At 37.4% G+C, this 21,358-nt stretch overlaps 1 protein-coding gene across 3 annotated transcripts in view; it reads left to right on the top strand.

Annotated features, from left to right (window-relative positions):
• Window positions 1-21,358, top strand: part of NRG3 (neuregulin 3) — a 406,747-nt gene that overhangs the window by 322,153 nt on the left and 63,236 nt on the right. The window contains exon 4 of one of the 3 annotated variants that reach the window (XM_067000738.1): window positions 8,260-8,283. The exons of 1 other annotated variant lie outside the window; for it this stretch is intronic. In XM_067000738.1, the coding sequence (XP_066856839.1) occupies window positions 8,260-8,283 (24 nt within the window). Of the gene's footprint in view, window positions 1-8,256; window positions 8,284-21,358 lie in introns of all 3 variants that reach the window. One more of the 3 variants, XM_067000737.1, reaches the window with a different exon arrangement.

Below are 21,358 nucleotides of genomic sequence, written 5' to 3'. Positions count from 1 at the left end.
GAGTCTCCTGCATCCTTCAATGCAAAAATCAGACCAGGTATGTAGGCAGCTAAATAAAGATATAAATAAATATGGAAACTTTCTTGTCATTAGAATAGAGATGTATAATAGAGATGTATAATACTGTAAAAGTCTTGGTGTAAATACACATACTCTGCTGATGTTAGTTGTTCAGGGGCTTTTTTTGACTGCAGTAGAACCGAATTACTTAGTGCATTAGGGAATAAAGCTATATTTTTCCACAAATTGATGTACATTTCTTGTCCTGAAGTTGAAGAAAGTAATTAGGTTTTAAGAAATTGACAAAAACTTACAAAATTTTCCCTGCCTTTAGAGAGCAGTAAACACGATTGCATCTGAACATTTTTCTGTAGCAGGCAAGTGAAGGACAGCTTAATGATCTGTGGAAGGAATAAAGTAACATTTAGCATGAGAAATGTTTATTAAATGTCATATGTTCATAAGAAGTGGGAGCTATTAGCAATTCCTTTAATGTTTCTGTGAGGCTGGTTATATTTTACAGACCCATATTGTCAAATACCCATTTGGAAATAATTGTGCAAAAATCCCTATAGTAATTTCTAAGAACCTCGTAGACTTATTCCAACCTAATAGACATTTTATGTAATTTGTTTAACCAGAAGAGGATCCCCCCCTCCCCCCCCCCGGCCCCACACACTGCAGTCAAGTGAAATCTTTTAAGTCTGTGACAAGACAAATAACCTAGTTCATACGTGGTTCAAAAAACTTTCCAGACCATATGTTTTGAAAGTGCTATATTTGCTTTTGGAATATGGTTTGTAGCACTTTTTCTGTTGTTTGTGTTGACAGAAATATGATTCCCCTCTCCTAAGGAGCTTTATGAGAGCTTGTCGTGACATAGATGGAAGGGAGCAGTTTTTGCAATGTAGAGGTTGGCATTTTCAAAGGACTCTGCGTGACTAACTATGCCAATTGCTATTGAAATGCAGTGGAAGTGTCTAATTACTTCAAGCATCTTGGAAAAGCTCAGTTTAAATTAATACAACAATACCATTCACCAACATTCCTGCGTGTAAAGGCAAGCCCACCTGCAGATGCCACTGTGCAAACCTTGAGCAGTGACGAGGTATGGACAAGGATTTTATGCAGTGCAAGTCTCAGCTCTGCAGGAACCATTACGTTAATGACACGGAGAAGGATAGGAGACAGTATTGCTCTGTAGCATAATTCTCCTGATGGTTCCTCGGTTGTTACAGTGCCATAATCACCTACTAGGCAATTGTGACTGTGGGATGAGTGTAGTCATTGTCAGAGCAAGTTGCTGCAGAAGCCCAAGAAAATACTTCAGAATTGCAGAAGTAAGTCAAATAGCTGCTTTGGTGTTTTCTCTTTGTGTACTTCTTAGCACAGAAGAGAGATCCTCGTATGTGAGGCTGTACTTGTAGATGGTAGTGTAAAAGAAGTGTGATATCTGGAGCCAAATGAGGAAAAAAAAAAAAAAAAGAACCAGAGATCGTAGGCTCCAGTAATGAACTGGAACAGAAAAGAGAAAAGAGAATTTGTTTTTTTTTTTGTTTGTTTTTACAATTTTAATGCTACTATAGATTTTTGCTAATCTATTTAAACTCTCAGAGTATCAGGGAAATATTTCTATTTATTTACTGTAGGAACATCTAGCAGAATCATTGCTTATAGCAGTTGCTACTCCTATCAGTAACCAAGTAACCACAATATATTGTTTGATGTTTACTGCAGTCTCATTAGATTTTGGGGGGATTGATCACAGAGTGGTGACATTTACTTCTCATTTTCAACATATATTTAGAGGAAGCTTTGTAAATAACCTCTTCACCATGAGTCACCATACAGACAGCTTCATTTTCATTTGATGCAGTAACTAATTTTAACTGAAACAGCATTAAATTGTTAGCAAATTAGAAAATATCTTAGTTGGTTGACAAGAGACAAAACATTATGTGTGGACACACTGTCTGGACTGTTAGAGTCCTTATATGTGTTCTGTTTCTTTGTTTGTTTTTGAGTATTAACTAAATCAGTAAATAAAAATGTGTGTAGTAGCAGTATCTGGCATTTACTTGCTCTCTTCTCTCTTGGTGAATATAATAGCTCATTCAGAGAAAAATGAAGGATTGTGGTATTTGGCTGACACCTAACGCTAAATATTTTGTCCTGGACCTGCTAAAATTCTTAAAGATATGCTTCAGGCATTTTCTAAGCTTGATGGAATAATTTCAATCCATAAATTTAAAATTAAAGACATGATTGTTTGTTCGAGTGAATTTATAGCCACAGTAAATATATATATATATATGTCTAATCTAGGGTTAAAATTTGTATTGATTTTACAAGACTGGATATCTACAGATTGTCTACGTTATTTGATGAAAGTAAATTTGTTTATCAAAATCCAACGTTGTGCATCAAAGAAAAATAACAGTCTGTTAGCTGTAGAGATGATAATATAAGATCTTTAAAATGACAGAACAGGCAAGATAATCCGCTGCAAGCCTGCATGCTGCAGGAGAGGTAAGTAGTTCAGAATTCTAACGTGTCTTGAACCTGTGAACATGCAAGCATTGCTAGTATTTATTTTCAGAAGTTAGAAACAATCTTTCCACTTTGGTGGAGTAAAACACAGCCAGGAGTGTTTGTCATTCAAACAGAAAGAAACTCAACAGTTTAGTCCATTATTCAGTACTGTGTACTATTTATATAAGAACAGGTCTTGCTGTGTGTTTTTCAAGTGCACCTTTGTTATAGAATTGATGGTGGGTGGGGGGTTCTATCTGGAGGCTATGCTAACCTCTATAGAGCCATACAAATATTCAAAGCAAGTCTAGTTTGTTTTTTTTCCTGCATTTTTTTTTAAACCAAAAAGAAATGGATAGAACGATTAACTTCTAGATGTTGTCTCAGTGTTGAGTTTTGTGGACTGAGGATTTTAATTTGCTTTAAGATAAAATTAACCCTGTCTGTACCCTATCATATTCAATTCAGAATATGAATATTTTATCATTGTTTACAGCAAGAATACAGCAGATTGTGAAGTTTTATATAGCTTTATGGCTTCTGTTTTTAAATTATGATTTCTGTGATTTAAAATTTCACTAAAAAATGACCCAGTCCTTTAAGGGATGCGTATACGTATGTTTTTTGTCACTGTCAACATGGGCAGGAAAAATTACTGATATATTCTGTAGATTTACTGTCACCCCAGCTAGCATGTACTGAATAACACACCTTTTGCCAGAGAAATTCACATCAACAAAAAATTTGGTAGTCCTCTTTTTTGGAGAGGATAAATGGACGGACCAGGTTTTAGTTTGCTCCAAGTCCGTCTCAGGATTTAGTTCGGTCCATTTTTACATGTCATACAGATTAAGATTTGTATAATGTCTTTCAGTGAAGATGCTTTGAAAAAACAGTAGTTGAACTATCTTTGTTTTATTTCTTTGATTGATTCCCTTGAATCGTCCCAATCATTCCCCCCTAAATATTGTGGAGAGTACCTCTGTGCAAATTAGTTGTAGAACCAAATCTCTAAAACAACAAAACCCAGTCTAGTGCTTTCTAATAACTCACATTTGACATGCTGGTGCTTTTTCTTTTTGAGTCTGAAAAAAGCTTCCGAGAGCATTTGGCCCATTTGTTAAGTCTGAGCACTCCTTTTTTTGATCTAACATCCAGAGGAGGTTGTGTCTCCTCCCTGCTGAGCAGAGACAGAGCTTGTCCTATAAAGCTGTGGGCTCACATGCTAAAGTGAGGCACTAGTCTGGATTCCAAAAATAATGTGCTTTCATACGCGTACCTGACCAGTTATGCTTTTATCTACATTAAATACACAAGCAGGCTGAAAACTGCGTGCTGTCAAACAGCGTAAAACATAATGGATAAAGTAGTAGCAGTTTCTGTGTTTAGGTAGTATCCTCAGCTAGCTCCCTTTTGAATGAAAGGGGTTTTTTTGTTTGTTTGTTTGTTTGTTTATTTGGTTTTTGTTTTTTTCCTATTTCAGACAAAGTTTGGTTGGTCTTAAACTTTGTTTTATTCCCATCAACCAAATAATCTGTTCCAAATACTTGAGCTGTCCCAAGGTAGTTTGCAGCATATTAGTGTGTTGCATTTTTTATTCAAGACATAAACTACCAAGGACAATTTAGCAAATCTTATGAGTTTATTGGAACCAATAAATTACATTTACAGGGGAAAATACTTTGCGCAGATATTGTAAAGCTGTCTCCTTCATGCCAAAGTCAACCTATATTTAGAACAGATTTAAATGTCTAAAATGGTATAAGGTGAATATTTTAATATTGAATATTTTTCTTCTACAAATCAGTGATATTTATATTTCTATTCATAGTGTGTGTTAGAATGCACCCAGAATAACGAAACCTTTCTTGAACTGGGAAAAAACTCCATCTTAATACGAGTAAGAAAAAGGCCCCAGCAAACCATAATCCCAAGGCTGCATGTTGCATGTGAAGCACTAGTAAATTTATCCATTAGCAGGTGCAAGTTTATCTTCTCTTGTGCTTGTTATCAAGTATTCCCAGGTGTGTATGTATTCATAAAGTATAAATTAAAATGGCTTCAATATTAGCAACAAATTCACATAATACAAGGACCATAAGGCACAGTATTTTTCCCACATCAACAACAAAATACAGAAATATTCATAAAATTAAATACAAAAGTGAATAGTCTTCCTGTCTTAGTAATATATTATTTCCTCAGAACATAACAATACCAGAAAGAAAAGAAATCACAATAACAAAAATAAAATACAGTCACATTATTTGGTTAATGACCCTATCTTGCGGAGCAGCGCCCACGCCTCAGCACATTAATAGCTCTCATATACATTTTTGTTGAACTGAGTCCTTGAAGAAACTGCATCGCCTGATGGCAAATTACTTGACACTCCGCACTCTGTCCCCAAGGAAGTGTTCTGGATGCAGTTTATCACATACGCATTATGACTGAGTAGGAATATAACAGCCTTTTGTTGCACAGGGGCATGTCAGGGAGGGCAGTATTTCCATGGTTTTGTGCTTGGTTCAGCCTTTGGCCAGCACCACAGCTTGGTTTCTACCCCCATTGCCCCACGGTGTGCACATCTCTCACAAATGCCTGCTGGAGGGTCTTGCCATCGTCAAGAGAGGAAAAGCACAATTCTGAGGAGGATGGCGCTTGTGAAAGCATTTATGTTCACCAGAACAGGGTGAGTGAGAGCAGCCAAGGGCAGCCGGATGATGACCATAACCTGCTCCCCACCCCTCCTGTCCTGGCCACTGCTGGGTGCAGGGGAGGAGAAGCAGCCCTGGGCGCGCTGGTTGCTCACCACGCAGCACTTCTAGTGGGGAGCTTTCAGGGCCCTCCTACCCCTGCCAGAGCCCTGTCACTTCTCTGCTGGAGGTGGCGCCCTGTCTGTGGAGTAAAGGCTTTATTCCCAGAGCGTTAGCACCCGATTCTGCCGTCTGAGAAAGCGGATATAGTTTTTGGAGGTGGCCTTTCAAAGGAGCCGACTCAGACGAGGATTCTGATAAGGGGAGAGGTGGCAGCAGTCGTTTTCTCTCCTTTTCTGTTTTTGTTGGTTTTTTTTTTTTCTGGATTTTTGTTTTTTCTCTGTCTAGTGGAGGAAACATCATAGAATGATACAAACATTACACTAAGAGCTAAACAATGGGGGCAGTTAATGACTGCTGATATTTCTTCTTTTGCCTTTTGTTACTTTGCATCCTCAACTCTGTGTGTTGGACGTTGGGAAGCACCATTGCTGTAGGAGCCATGTTTATACTAAGGAATTAAGTTTTAAAGTTAGGTGTTTGTTAACTTGTGAGTACAGCTGAATTTCTGCAGTGAGAGAAAAGGGGATGGAAGGCTGTGTGTACATTCAGATTCTTAAGAGGTTATTTCTTTTATTATTTTTTCCTTCTGAAGTCCTTGAGCCAAAGTAGTGCTGCCATGCCATTGCTGTATGTGGGATCAGAGCATCTGTCTTGTTTTAAAATGAAGTCTTGACATTCTTAAACCAGGGAACAAGGGGAAGAAAGTGAAGAGTTGTGTTACAATCTCTTTGCAGTTTAAAAACAAAACCAAACATAAATATGGATTTACAGATGCATTTGGGCAGCACTTGCACACTATCCAGTGGTCTGGAAGGTGTGTTTGAAACAGGGTGCCACTGTCACCCATGGCATTTTGCACTTCACAGTCAGTGGGACGCCCGTGATCCCCAGACATGCTTCCTGGGTGATCTCCTGGTCACGACTCTGGGCATGGTGGCTCTTCCCCAAACCCGCGGGTGAATGCAGAGGTTGGCTCCCAAGCCTGGGCTCCGTTTCTGTCATGCAGGGGAAGAGGGCTGTGCAAGCACCTGTGCGCTCTGAATGGCGCAATGCACCAAATCCACGGGGATTATTAATGGGGTGTTTTCTCTTTCCAGGTGTCTGCTTGCAGAGCTTGTAGAACAGTTCTTGGTGATACAAATTGGCAGCTTAGATATTTTACTGTAAGGGTTTATCCCATTAGACATCCTTTCATCATAATCTTTGTAAATCAGCTTTATCAGCGATATATACTATGCTGGTTGCTGAAGTTGCTTTCCAGGCACGTGAGAGATTTAAAATAAATAACCTGACAAATTTCCGCCCTCTTCAATTGAACCTTCCAGATGTTGTTAAGGAACCCTCCAGTTTTTAAAGGAAGGGTGTATTTTATATGTGCTTTTTGAGCAAGTAGTTTTTAACCGTGTTGGTGAACTGAACGAAGGAGAGTGCAGGCCATGCATGGGAAGCTTTGCTATTTAGAGAACATGCATAGCCCGGTCAGGAGAATTTTATCAGCTCTTCTACATAGCCTTAAAAAGATGATACAGCTTGATCTTCATGTGTGAATATCCTTAGCTCCTTGGAGACCTGATTACAGTGTTTTGATCTCCATTATTGTTTTTTAAAGCAAGCAGTTGGTGGCTACATCTTCATCTAGTTTACAGAAAGTTGCAAGGTGTGAATTGCAGGCAGATAATATTTGTGGATTTTGTAGGTACAGAAAAATTGAGGAAAAAAAGCAAGATACATCTTATGCTCTTCTAAGAATTAAATCCCAGTGCCAATTGTGCCAGGGATGTTTGGATGTGAATGCATGAATATAGATCAGATTTGCAATGTATGGCTTTAACTTTGTGTGAAGTTATATGCTTAAAATTCATATATGTATGGCTTTAATTTAACGTTAACATATACATGTAATGCAAAAGTAAAATATGTCAGTTCTAGCATAGACAAAAATTGTGGTTTGCACCCTTTCAGAAAGTTTGGTCTTCCACAATTTCAATTTGTATTTGAAGCTACTCCTTACACTCCTTACACACCCAGTTTCAGAGTCAGCTATAATTTTTTCCTTTGCCCTGTCCCTGAAGGATGGAGAGTTTATTATTCTTTAATTGCATGTCAACTTAAACATACTTCCTATCAAGTTAAAAATGGTAAAGGCTTTATATAAATTGATATCTACTTTGCACTAAAACTTCTTTCTGTAACAGCATCACACCATGATTCACTACCACCACTAGTCATGTGAAAAAAGGGGCCTTGAAGTAGTTTGAGCTCATTATGGTAGATTCAGTCCATATGACTGAAAAAAAAAAAATGAAGTTTTTGATTGTTCTGATTTCCTTGAAATTATTGCTCCATATCAGTCAGATGGCTAAATATGCAACATGCCTGCTATTTCCTGAAGTGAGGCTTTCTGTTATGGAACAGACCACAGTTGTGCAATCACGTTGTGTGGGAGCATGGACACTGTAATGAGCTGCGAAACTCAGTAAAAACGTTTCATTTCTCAGTCTAGGTTTTGATCCCTGAAAGAGAACTGAAAGCAAAAACTTTCATTAATGATATTGAGAGAGGATTTTAAGGAGGAAGAGAGGATGAATTCCTATAGGTAACTGGCTTGAGGCCGTTCAGTCAATGTAAGTATAATGAGTGCAGGTGTTCACGTCCTACCCCAAATACTCTTACTTTATGTGGCAACACTTTAAAGTTCTGGTTTACAGTTGCCCCTGTGAGGACAGAGCTCCGGTTTTCTTTCAGTCCAGTCCTTATACAGTGTGTCTCTGACCCTGTACTGAGTTCTGCAGCATCTATCATAAAATACTGAATGCTACAAATGATGATAAAGATTGTTTTTACTTTTTAGCCTATTTCTTACATTTCCATCTCTTTTTTCTTTTACATGCTTTCTTGCGTACAGCAGACCATTTAGGAATCGAATTCATGGGTAAGTTTTCCCTTATCTTTTTTCACTGTCTAACGTGTATCTTCGTGCCTCATCCCAAAGCACGTAGAAGTTAATGGGAAGACTCCCATGAACTTCATCAGTGGATTTTGGATTGGGCTTTGAGAACAGCTCCTGTTATATTTAATGATTAAATATGAAATTATATCAAGATCTATTTTTTCTCTTGTCCACTCTTGTTTATAGTGAGCTATAAACTTCATGGTGATGGGTTTTTTTTGTATTTTATTGTTGTTTAATGAAACATATTGTAGAAATTATATGGATGTATCATGACATTTTATATGAGATTTTAGAAAGAAGTTAGAGCCTAACTTACGTAAAGAAAAGTAAATTTTAAAATAGGGAGCGTTTTTGTTTGTTTTCAGAATTGGGTATTGACTGCAGTGTTAATGTGTAACTAGGTTTAATGTGAACCATTTAATTAGCATTTAACAAGTTGCAGGGATTCTTTTAAGAAAAATGACAAATAATTTAACTTCAGCTTAGGAAAAAGCTTAAGTCGGAGTGAATAACTGATCAGAAGAATTCCCTTTTATATTTTTGGAAAAGAAAAGGTGATGTTCTATTGAATCCATTGCTGCCTTGTAATGTATTCATAGGCCAAGGGACTGATAGACTTAATAGGTCATTGCTTCACCTCTTAGTTGGAGATCTGCAGAGAGCGTGGGTGGGTTATTTTCTCTAGGAAGCTCAAGTTTGTCCTTAGTAGAGTTAGTGAACTGGTGCGTCATTTGTGTAAAAAAACAGCTTGCATAAACCATTGCATGTGACTGAAAACACTGTAATAAAAAGCTTGTGAACTTGTATGGATGTCATAAAAAAATACCTTTAATGCGTCTTTTCCATGTGTTGAGTTTTGATCTTTTTTTTTTCAGATTTTAAAAGTAAAAATATAAGAGCCTAATGACTTTAATTGATATGGGGTTTCTTGTGACAACTCAAGTATAAGTTGTCATTATAACAACATGGTGATGAGTATTAACTGTGTAGCTGACTTAGCAAGCAGATAGCCAGCAGGCAGAGGGATTTTTTCCTAATGCTTTTGGACTTTTGCGGCATACCTAGAGATCTGTCTCCAGGTTCAGACCCCCTAGGTAAGGACAGAGATTTACAGTCTGAATTGAGTCCAGTGGATGCCGACCAAGATGGCCAGGGAGCTCAAGACATGCAGGGGAGGTGCAAAGTGCACTAGTTTCGTAGAGAAGGACAAGGTGGAACCTCCCTGCCATCTAAAACTATGTGATGGCTACTTACAGAGAAGACAGAATTGGACTCTCTGTGGAAGTGAGGGAAATGGTGGGCACAAACAGCATCAAGAAAAAAAGTTCTCATTACTTATTATGAAAGAATGTCTTCAAAATGAGAGTGGTTAAACATTGGAACAGTTTCCCCAGAGAGACTGTGGAGCTTCCATTGCTGGAGATTTTTAAGGCTCAGCTGGAGAGGCCCCTGGGCCACCCTGACGGCACCACAAGGTGGGCTCTGCTTTGAGCAGCTGCTTGGGCAGGATGCCCTCCAGTGATCCCTTTCAGCCTGCATTATGCTGTGATTCTGTGAGCTCTGTAAGTTTGGTGTTTCACTTCACTTTATAGGAAACTTTAAAAGTACTGGTGGAATTTAATGCAAGTGTTTTCATAGACTTTGTTGGCAAGCAAAATTTTTTACGTGGAAGATTCTGCATATATTATAATTTTACTGCTTAACTGTAATTGTAAGTAGCAATCTTGAGGCATATGAATTGAAAGACAAGCATATACATAAAAGAAAGAGGATAAGGAACGTATACAGGATTCAAAGAGTAAGCTTTTCCATAGGAAGCAGGAAAGCATTCTGTAGGAGGCAAAGCTGAAACATTTTATCTTTATTTTGAACATTTTACTTTCTTTTCTTTGTTTTTGTATTGTTTTGTTTTGTTTGTTTTTAAGACATCTCTTTTAAGACTTGAAATAAAGCCAATCCCTGTAGTCTTGGCTCAGAGTAGTCTTCTCATATAAGTAGCTTTCTGATTGTCTTATTTAATATTGGAACAGATCCTGATTGTATAGAAATTAATGAAATTTTATGTCTCTAGCTTGGAAATATTATGACAGAAGTCTAAGATGAGGCCTGAGGTGTTTTATGGTGGGCTAGAAAAAAGCAAGATCCAGAATTGCACATGAAAGTGAAATGCTTGTGCTTCTTAAGGCTGTCTCTTTCTGTCTCTTTTTTTTTTTTTAAAGAACTACTTAGGAAGTGTAAGCAAATATGGAATCATTACTGTACACAAAGCAAAATATACAAATCCCCACTCTGTATACAGAGACATGAGGTGACGATATACTCATCGTGTTATGGCCACCAATGCAAAGCCTTTCCCATCAATTTACTTCTGTACTATAAAAAATAATCACAATTACTGGGACAAAGATTTTTCAGTTATGAAAAACAGCAATGTATGGGTGATGCAAAGCTTAGCCTTGATTGCATGTGATCCAGGACATGCTTTCTAGTGTTTTCTTTGTGTTTATGGGTTCAGTTGCTTTAGGGATTCCATTTCTGTCATTGTCTTCTGGGAATTTTGCTTTTGAAGTTTCCCTGTTCTTTGAGGAAAATAGTGTAATCATTGCATTTGCAGAGTATTTTCACTTTCAGAATAGAATTGAATTTCACTTTGTTTTGGCTGGCTGATAATGAGGGAATGGAAGATACCACTGCACTCTCTTAGAAACATTTTGTAATTAGGTGAAGCGAAACAATAATTATGAACACTATATGAAAAGTTAAAATTTGGATCCCTGCCCTGCTTTTCAAAATTATTTGCACCACTTTTTCACAAACTTGTTCTGAGAGAAAAGCCACATAAGCCTGGATTCCTGGGGAAGACTGGACTCTCCACAGTCAGTAAAGCTAAAAGCTCATTTAGATAACATCCATCCCTGGAGATGCCCCAGTGGAGCAGATGAATGGTCCATCCATTTAGCATCCATTCTCTAAGGAAAGGAGATGAGCCATTTTTTGCCAGACACTCAAGAATCCAGAGTTGTTGGAGTATAGCCACCTGCCTAGTTCTTTTACTCTCCTTATAGGGATCTGCCATCCATGAATTCTTGTGTCCTTTTGAACCGACTAGTACTGCCTTCCACCACATGCTCCAGCAGCTGCCAGTTGCAGAGGTTCTCACTGGCAGGCTGTGTACTTTGCTGTCCCATTACCTGCCGAAACCCACCTCTAGCCAGAACCTTTGACTGATCCTTAGTTCTCTCTCACGTGCAGCATTTTATGAACATGAGTTATACATTCAGTTTATCTGCCACACTGTCTGTTTTGTTATCCTCGACCATGTTCACCCTATGCCCCCTTTTGGATATTATTTGGTTTATGTTCTGTATGCTGTTGTACGTGCCAAAACACGAATACCTGGTACTTTAATATCATTGCTGGCCTTGGTTTAGAGCGTCTGTTTCTTCATATGAATAGCAGAGATAAATGCACTCATATTAATGTGGAATATCAGTTTTAAAATGTTGCAAATATAACAACAAATGTATGCTTCTGATGTATGCTTCTGACGTACGCTCATGCAGCTTCTGTTGAAAAAATGAAAGTAATGTATGTGTTCAAGGGACACTGTCCTCTCAAAAACGTACATTTAAGTATTGTAATCAGGGTGGCTGAGCTTCGTGAAATTTCTGATGATATGGAAATGCTCTACATTGCCTAGTACCTCAAAGTAAAGAATGAATAAATAAATAAATAAATAAATAGGTCTTGTTTGGTACTCACTTGTGAGAACTAGATTCAGCTCCCACCTCTGATGCAATCTTCTGGAAAGGCTTTGGGCAAATTATTTTAAGCTCTCTGTGCCTTAGTTTCTCATTTACTGTCTTTTTTGTCAAGCTTTCTACATTTAGATTTCTCAATTCCCTGGGGACTGAATCTCTTTTGGTAGTGCATAACACACAGTTTTCTTCCTTGCGAGAGAGTGCAAAGTTATCCTCCTCCTCGCCGCTGCTCCCTGGTTCCTCCTAGGAGCATGCTACAGTGCACTGGGGACCTGCCTTGCCTCAGCATGCAGGGCACCTGGTCTGGATTGGTGCACCTTTCTGTGGGGTTCCCAAAATGTCTCACCAGTGATGATGCTTGCAATGTCATTTAAATTTCTAGCACTTAGGTAAGTAAATATTATCATGATGTTCCTATAAACAGGCTGTAATCTATGTGTATTAACAGTTCTGTATCAATTGAAAGCAGGCTGGCTGTTGCTAATGCTCATTTTGGGCAGTGAGTTTGTAATAAATGAGGGAGATTGAAAGAAGTATTGAATGAGAGAACTAAGTGATGTATTGTTAGCTCTAGATAGTGTGGGGTAGAGTATGTACAGATTGCAATCAGTCTTCTTGACTTTCAGAACTGAATGTTCGTTTGGTTAGTTGGAAATGTTGGTGATGAAGCCAAAAATCTCTGATAGCCAATACGGCTGATCCGGTTACTTTGGTGAGATGGGTAGCGGTTGGTAGCTGGGTTGTGGAGACTGACCTCATGTGTGCATGTCCCAGCTGCAGAGTAAAATCTTTGCATTGACTAATGCACAGAAGAGATGCAGAAGCCTGAGGGTGATCTTTACAAACAAGTGTTCTGGGTAAAGAGTCAGTCGGTACCCAAGACAAGGAGTTGTCGGTTTTACTCATTTCTTACAGCAAGAATGAGCAGAGTTAGGACATTCTAAGGGATGAAGTGTGAAGGTGAGTGAGTTTTGGAATAACCTGCTATATGATACATGAACAAACACGACTGTTACAGCAATTCATCCGCAACACCTAATCTGATGATCCAGAATCTTTATCGTTTGTTCTGTAACAGTAATGTGTGATGGATACAGATGAAAATAAAATGTCACGGGCAAGCGCAACAGGCAGGCCTCTACAGTTTTAATGGAAATACGTTGCCATATCAAATAGTCCTTTTCCTTAGGCTGCTTAACAGTTAAACTAATGTCAGTGGTATAAATAATTATGAAGTGTTAACCTGAATCTCCTATGCATGGATTGCAAAATTAATATAGCAGTTGCTAAAATTAGTTGTCAAGTTTAACTCTCTGGTATTTAGGCCTTACTCAGGAAATAAATATTCTTCCTTAAAACTGATTTTCTTTTTTCGAAAAATCAGAAGAAACTTCACCACAGTCAATGGAGTAACAATGGTGTGGTACCCTTACAGGTGGGGAATCATTATATAACATTTATTTGAGCAGAGTTATAAAGAACTCAGGAATGGAACGCTATGAAAATTATTCTTAGTATATCACCTTGTGATGATGATGGTGTGAAAGGTGTTTGCTTTTTGTATTCTGAGCAGTTGTTAATATTGGAGAAGAAGGTGCCTCCTTTGTTTTCACTGTGCTAATTCTCACTGTCTCCTCATTGTGATAAGATGGTTGTAAACCTAAGACTCTGGGAACACATAATAAATCAACTCTCTGAGCTTTTGTCATGTACACTGACAGATGCATTTTGATTTTTCCCAACGACAAAAGTTGCTTTTGCTGATAGTCAGTATGAGCAAGACTGTAAAAAATTAGTATTTATTCTGTTTGAGAAGAAACATAAAGGTAAAGTTCATTGGTTTCTACACAGTTCACAAAATGTGCAGCTGGTGAACTGTCCTTTGAAACCCAATGTCTTGTAGCAGCAAACAGACAATGAAAATAAATACCAGTGGATGGTTCTAGCCATAGTTGTCATTTAGCAACTCTCATCTGTTAAAAAAATCCTCTTACACTTCCATCTTCAGTGGAAAAGAGAATGAATGCTTGTTTGCGTGAGCAAAGAATATATTTGCTCTAAAGGACGTGTTTAAACAAATAAAGTTCAGCTTTCCCTGTATTCCTTTTTTTCTTGTTTAAGTATTAAGTAGGTAGATCTTTTTATGGTAATATGTGGCACTGGCTGTTTCATGCTTCTGTTTACATAAAATCTATTCCTAGATATTCTGGTCACAATCAACACGTCTATTTAGTAATGATATTGTTCTTCATCATAAGCATTTAAAATATTTCATCATATCCCCATACACCTTTAATAAATTCCTGAAGAACTAAGAGAGGATGTTCAGATAATGTCAGTTGTTGTCATTGCTCCGTTAATCCCTTTGTTATTAATCTCGCCCAAATTTTTCATTACCTTTTTCCAAATTTAGCAAGGGCTTTGTCCCTGGGACCTTTGTCTTTCTTTTGCTTTGTGAAATAACTTTACCTGTGAAATACCTCACTTTTAAGTATGCTGCAAAATAACATTAGTATTCTGAGGCACTAAATTACTTTGGATCTGCAGAACTTTGCACGGGATTCTTTTAGCGGATAAGAGCAGTCATTTATTCAGCTCTAGAGAAAAGAGACACATGCACCAGAAGAGTGAGTTTTATGGAAACAGCTGATGTCCTTATGCTACAAGAGTAATGGATAAAGCAGAGGTTCCTCAGGGGCTGGAGAAAGCTCTGCTATCACCTTGGTTCACCACTACCTTCTGTACTTTTCTCTGTATGTCATTTTTCCAATTTGTCTACGTTTTCTGTACTGGCAGCGGGTTGGATTGGATTAACTTGCATTATTTTTAGAAAGCGAGATTAACTGAGATTTACCATACGGTTAATTTATGTGTGCTGTAGTAGCCTGTAACACTTCATGACCATTTCCCCTATCAAAATAGTCATTTTGTGAACTATATGGATAAAATAACATCAAGGTATGTAACTTCTGCTTTCACCTAAGAGTATCTATTATTTACTTGTGGTGAAATATACGGAAATGCAATTGTGTATATATATATTTATTGATAACACAGTATATTGACAAGTTTAGGAAACTAGAATCAGTCAGGGTTTCTCTGCTTGGCTGGGCTGGGAGGAGGTGTTAGTTGTGTTAAGCAGGGTATAACTGTAAATTGGGTGTGTGTCATCAGCAATGCTACGTATAGCCATTAGTCTGTCACTTCTCATGCGAGTGTGTACGGTGTATCATTATGTGCTGATCAGAGAGAAATTAGTAAGTTCAGTGTTATCTGTGGACTAGAAAACAGAATTTGCAAAGCCCTACAAAATGGATATTTTATACAAGCTCTCAGGTAAGCTGCCATGGAATTCCTAGTGCCAGCTACAAACCTCTTCTGCATGAGGCTGGTTTAAGAACAACTGCAATGTGTTGTCGCCTTGGAAAGAAGGGACATGTGCTTCGAGGCTGGATTTCAACTGGGGACACAGCATCTAATCTGCATGAAGAGGTTTTTGCTGTATTATGTGGTTATATATACAAATTATGCATACATTCTGGTTTGGGATCAGGAATGTACCTGAGGTTGCTGCATGGCTACTGTGTCTCAAAGGTTAACTCTTTTCATCATGAAATACAGGTAATTGGATGGCACCAACTGAACAGACATCTGTGTTTTTAAATGACTTTATACCCAGTCAACCTTATAAGCTGCGTTTGAACATGGTATTTAGGTAAATGCTTCATTTAGCTCGAGGAGTTGTTAAAACAGGCATCACAAGGGTATGTTAACGTAATCAGATGACTTGCAATGTTGAGATTTTACTCTTGGCCTTGCTTGGGCTGTGATAGTTTAACCAGGTGAAAAAAATATGTAGACAGTGACTTGTATGTATTGTGTGGTGTCAAAATGAGACTAGCACACAAAGGCGGGACCTGCACATCCAAGGTGGTGGTGGAGGCAGCTGCCAGAAGCTGTGATACAAAACCAGTGAGGTTTTGTGTTTCCAGTTGAGCAAGGACCTGGGAGCAGGCTTCAAAGTAATAAGTGCAACATGTACATGAAGAGACATGAGAACTTGGAGTCTGCTGTTAGGCTACTAGGGTGTGGGGTTTTTTTAGTAGTTGGTTACTGTGTACTGAAGTTATCTTGCTACAGGAGAAGAGGCTCCAAATGCCAGTGCTGTACCATGTTTATGCAGCCATGGTGAATTGGTGTTACTTTGTCCTTTTTCTGCTTTGAGGTGTCATGTAGATGTCAAGTCTCATCCACAAAACGATGCAAGGATTTGGAAAGCAAAAGGTAAATATCACACTAAATGTTCCATGGCAGTGGTGCACTTATAATGAATATTACAGTTGTATAGAAAAATTGATGTTTCTGACAGTGAACTAAATTTTTCTATGTCCTCTGTGCCTAGAAGGAGTAGAGACAGTGTCCTGCCACTAGTTGCTGGGAGCAGAGGAGAAGGGTAAGCAGTGTGGAAAAATTGACAATGCACTCTGTAGAGCACTAAATTATTTTTTCATGTACTCCCTTTTCTTTTCTTTTGCAGGAGCTGTACGATATTGGCATGTGAAGAAACACAAAGTCATTATTCCAACTCCAGCTGATTGTTTTTAATAAAGTTACTTTCACAACAATTGAAAATCGTCTCATGTTCCCATTTTCCATCCTCATCAACATCAGTTTATCTCCATTTCAAAACTAACATGTCTATGCTGAAAATTGTTGTTTGTCTGGTTACTCAGGGTATCACTGTTTGCGTGTGTATTGTTCTTGTGTGCTTGATTCTTAACAAAAGTTTTATTAATCGCAGAGTTGCCAACTGTTGCATGCAGATGACAGACAAGGTTTTTTGTTTACCAGTGCAGACTTTGGACCTTTGGATGGTAAAACTGATCACAATGAGGTATTTTGATTTATGGATTCAGAATTTTCAGTATAATTTGGATGGTGTCCATGTGGTTAGTCACTGTGGTTATACTTATGAATAATTCTCAAATTAATATGATCGTTTTTATTTTCATGATAAGTGAATTATGTACTGCTTCATGCCTACATTATCGAGTAAACTCTATTGTCTTTACTAGTATAATATTACTCTATGGTTATTCTTTCAGGTCCTTTGGTAATTTTGCATTTCACATTCAAATACAAAGGAAGATCAAAGTGGAAATACAAAATAATAGCCTGGTAATGGAGGGGCACAACAGGTGACAGTATTGAAGTTCTCGGAAGAATTAACAGAGATAATTTAGGGTCTTCAATATTTGACAGTGAAACTTAAAAAATAAAATACTCAAAATAGCAGATGGAGAAGAGCTAGACAGAATTAATAAGACTAACTCATTTGTAGAGAAGATGAAAGTGAGAGAAGTTTCTTTGCAATTAAGAGCATTAATACTTCTATTAGTAATTTCCCACATGGTGCTATTAATGACTGTGAGTGTGTTTCCTTCTGTCATTGGAGTAATGACTTTAGTCTCAAAAAGTACAAGCTTTTAAGCCTCTAAAGGAGCACAGAGTGAAGCCCACTGCGGACCTTCGATGCTGCCTGCCTAAGCCTGGTCTCTTCTGTTCAGTGCCCAGTGAGGTACACTCACAGCACTCCTGCGTTTGGCTCTATTGGATGTGGCATGGGAAAAGCACCAAGTTGTTCAATGCTGTAAAGACTTACATATCTCTATGCAAGCCAAGTTTAGCTCTAAATAGTTGTATGTGCTGCAGTGCTAGAATTTATTAAATTAATAACCTGCCTCAGTGAGAACAGCATTGTGATTGCAGGTACTGTTGTTGCATGACATTTTTTATACGACTGTACTTTGGGCAATGCAATTAAGACATAAACAAGAAAATATCCACAGTTAACTCAGTTCATTTGATGAATAATGAAGAGAAAAAAATCACCAAAACAAGCTTTTTATTTGTGTCACTTTTTCTTGTAAATCTCTGTGGTGTGATTTAAATTCTTTCTCAAACGATGGGGGAGTCTTTTACCAAGGTAAGGTAGTACCAGAGCATCTCATTCTTCCAGTTACTAGTGAATCTTGTCTTGAAATAAGATGGCTGGCCATTAGTGGGAAAAGGTAAGTGAATATAGAAATCTTGTAGAAGCAAATCAAGCCATTTAATATTAAATTATTTGGAGAGACTTAAGATGAGTACATCTACTGTTTGTGAGCTGGATACAAACAGTAGATGTACTCATCTTAAATTGTGCTTTTTTAAAGCTGAGATAGCTATCGTGTTTTCTTGGGATTACATATTTTAAGCTACATGTTCTAAATGTCACACTCACTATTTTGCCCCAATAGAACTAGATTTTCTCATTAAAACATCAATGGAAATATGCATATTTTATAACTTATTGGTGGATTGCCGAATGCTAGTGAGTTGTGAGAGCTGTGCTGGAAGGGCACATATCTTATTTCTCAATATTGGGTCAAAGTTTCTTAATTCACTGGTAATTGGTGTGGCTAGGAGACATCTGAAAGACAATAAAAATGCAATCTGTTATTGGTGCTGCTTTATTCAGCTTTTACAATAGGTGTTGTTCTGCTAGAGGAGTGAGTAATGTATGCTGTTGGCTTGCTTTTTTGAGTGATTTGTGATTTTTTTCTATATCTTTTAGAACTCGGTAGTATTCATGTATCAGCTATTTTTATCGTTTCATTGCCTGAATACCTTTATGGATCGGATTTAGCATCTGTAGGCCATGAATCAGTTCAGTAATCATCCAGTTCAGTCTGCTCATTCGTGTGCAGTGAGGATCTAATAGTTCTTGTGCAAAGAAAATTCAGAATCACCTTTAAGTTTGCAGCTGTAATTCTTATTGTGACAAACTGCCTCGAGAATTTAGGATTGAAGTATGCTCTAGATATCTTGCTGCATGTCTTGCCTGTGTCCCTGGATTCTTTTAGTGCTAGTTTTTTATCTCAACCATGCTGCATAAATGGGGACATATTCAGTTCCTTTTTAGCTACTGTGAAGAAAGTGGTGGGGAAGCAGTTCACTTTTTAAGAAGCCTATTCTATGCCTCTTCACCCACCAAAATATACCCAGTTTTTCAATTCTTTTATAAATAGAAAGCTTCTGTTTCAATTTGTAGTTTCTTCTCTCAATAAACAATGCTAATAAAAAATTATAAAAATTACCAGTATATGGTTCACTTGCCTTGGAATTATCTTCTCATAAATACATCCCATGATTTCACATCACTGTTTTCTCTCATGGTCTACTGCTTGTTCTTCATAGTATCAAGCTGTGTACTATCAATCATTTCAGTTATCCTTTTGTCACCTTTATTGCTTGCTCAGTCTCTTTGATCTCTTCATCTTACACTTCATTCTTTTGCTCTTGGCGCTTTAAAAAATATTGATGCTTCTGTTGATAGCACAGCCGTGCTTGCAAGGTCTTCTGCTGTTCAAAGGAGTCTGTCCCTTGCTATCATTACTCCTGTGTCACTGCTCTTAAGAGAGTTGCTTTTTGCCTATTTACTTCCTTTGTGATTTCCTTTTATTTTTCATTGTTTGGCACACCTCTGTCTGCAGCCATCTCTTATTTCCTGATTATTTTGATATTGCTATTACTTTTGCTGTTGATGCTATCCTTTTTTTTCCCTTACCAATAGTCTGTATTGTTAAATTTTCTGAATAATTCATAAGTCCACATGTTAACACCTACATCTGTTATTCAGAACTTCTTGTTTTATTTCTTTTACGCTAGAGCTTAAAACCTTTTTTGTAATTAAGTTTTTTCAGAGTTCTTTTTACAAATCTCTTGTTCATCTCCAAGATGCCAACTGTCTTTTGGTTATTTGCAGTGCAATGAGCTACATCTTAAAATAATTTATAGTATTCCTGCCCACTTTGCTGTCTTTCTTTATGTACTAATCTCCCTGTTTAATGTTTGAAGTGCTTCCTCTGAGTTAGATAATTTATAGCATAAATCTCTCTTTCCCTAATCCTTAATTTTTATTTTTATTTTTTGCTTTATACCACCTGTTTTGCTCCCTCTTGTACCTTTCATTTTCTGTTCCCTGATTGTCTGAAGTTGCTGTCCTTCAAAGCATAGTTGTTGTGCCTGAGAGTTTTCTTCTTCACTTAGAAAGTATTTGCAGAAAGCAAGTCACGGAAACACTGAATAATTGAGATTGGAAGGGATCTCAGAAGGTCTCTAGTCCAACCTGCTGTTCAAAGCAGCAGGGTCGGCTCAGGTGCCATGAGGATGCTGAGGGCTTGAGCCAGCTGAGTCTTTAAAAACTGGGGACTGCACTTCTCTAGGCGACCTGTTCCAATGCCTCACTGTCATAATGGCAAAAGAAAGTTTCCTTATATCTAGTTAAAACTTCTCCCTTTAATTTATTATTCATGTAAAAATATTCTGGAATTATGGTTTTGTTTAGTTTGGACTATTTTTTACTATTTGATATATTTTAGATATTGTTAAGTAATTGCTTATTGATACTCAGTTCTATGCTATTTTGACTGTTGTGCTTTGGGTAGGTAAAAATGTTTTCAGTCTTAATTTTGATAATCCTTTTCTTGCCCAGCCAATAACTCATCATCATTCATTTCTGTAAATTTATTACCAGAAAAATTACGTGATATAATACAGTTCTAAAATAAAGCTCACTCTGTGACTTTGCAGTTATCCAGACCTATAGTATTTTATCAGATGTATGCAAAAGTGGATTCTAAAATTAATGAGCTGTATAGTATGTTTTATTCTAAAAATTTTTAAATTTATAGTTGTTTTATTCTAAATCATCATAACAGAAAAGCTAGGAAGTTATTCTAGTTTTGACATCTTTGCTCATGTAGTATGATCAAAGTTGCGCTTATTGTTATGTAGAGAATCTCTACTATTACCCAATGTCACATTAAATTCTGTGCTTAGGCAAGAATTTAAAGAATTAACTGGAAGTTAATAAAATAATATTGTTGAGTTTTCTAATGATCACAAAAACAAGCAAAAGTAGTTTAACAGTCTTGACAGCCAGTTTACAGAACTATGATATATAATCTGCTGTGATTCCTGATAGGACTGTTTAACAGAATTCAGGTATAGAAGTACCAGGAAGAGTAGGGTTCAACACTTTATCCATTTACTTTAAAAGTGTTTTGGGTCTAAAACAGGATTGAAAACTCTTCATTTGAAATGGCTTCACCATTGCAGTCTCATCTTCTAAGAGTCTCAGTAAAAGATTTATAAACTTTAGAGCATACCATCAAAATTGGCTTGAAAAGGTAGTTAAAGTACAGGCCTTGCTTTAAGCTAGCACACACTCTATTCCTTAAGTGCTTTAA

Source organism: Anser cygnoides, chromosome 7 (genome assembly GCF_040182565.1).
Source record: "Anser cygnoides isolate HZ-2024a breed goose chromosome 7, Taihu_goose_T2T_genome, whole genome shotgun sequence".
In the NCBI taxonomy this organism is placed as follows: Eukaryota; Metazoa; Chordata; class Aves; order Anseriformes; family Anatidae; genus Anser; species Anser cygnoides.
Note: the sequence above shows the minus strand (reverse complement) of the source record. Positions and strands in the feature narration are given on the sequence as shown.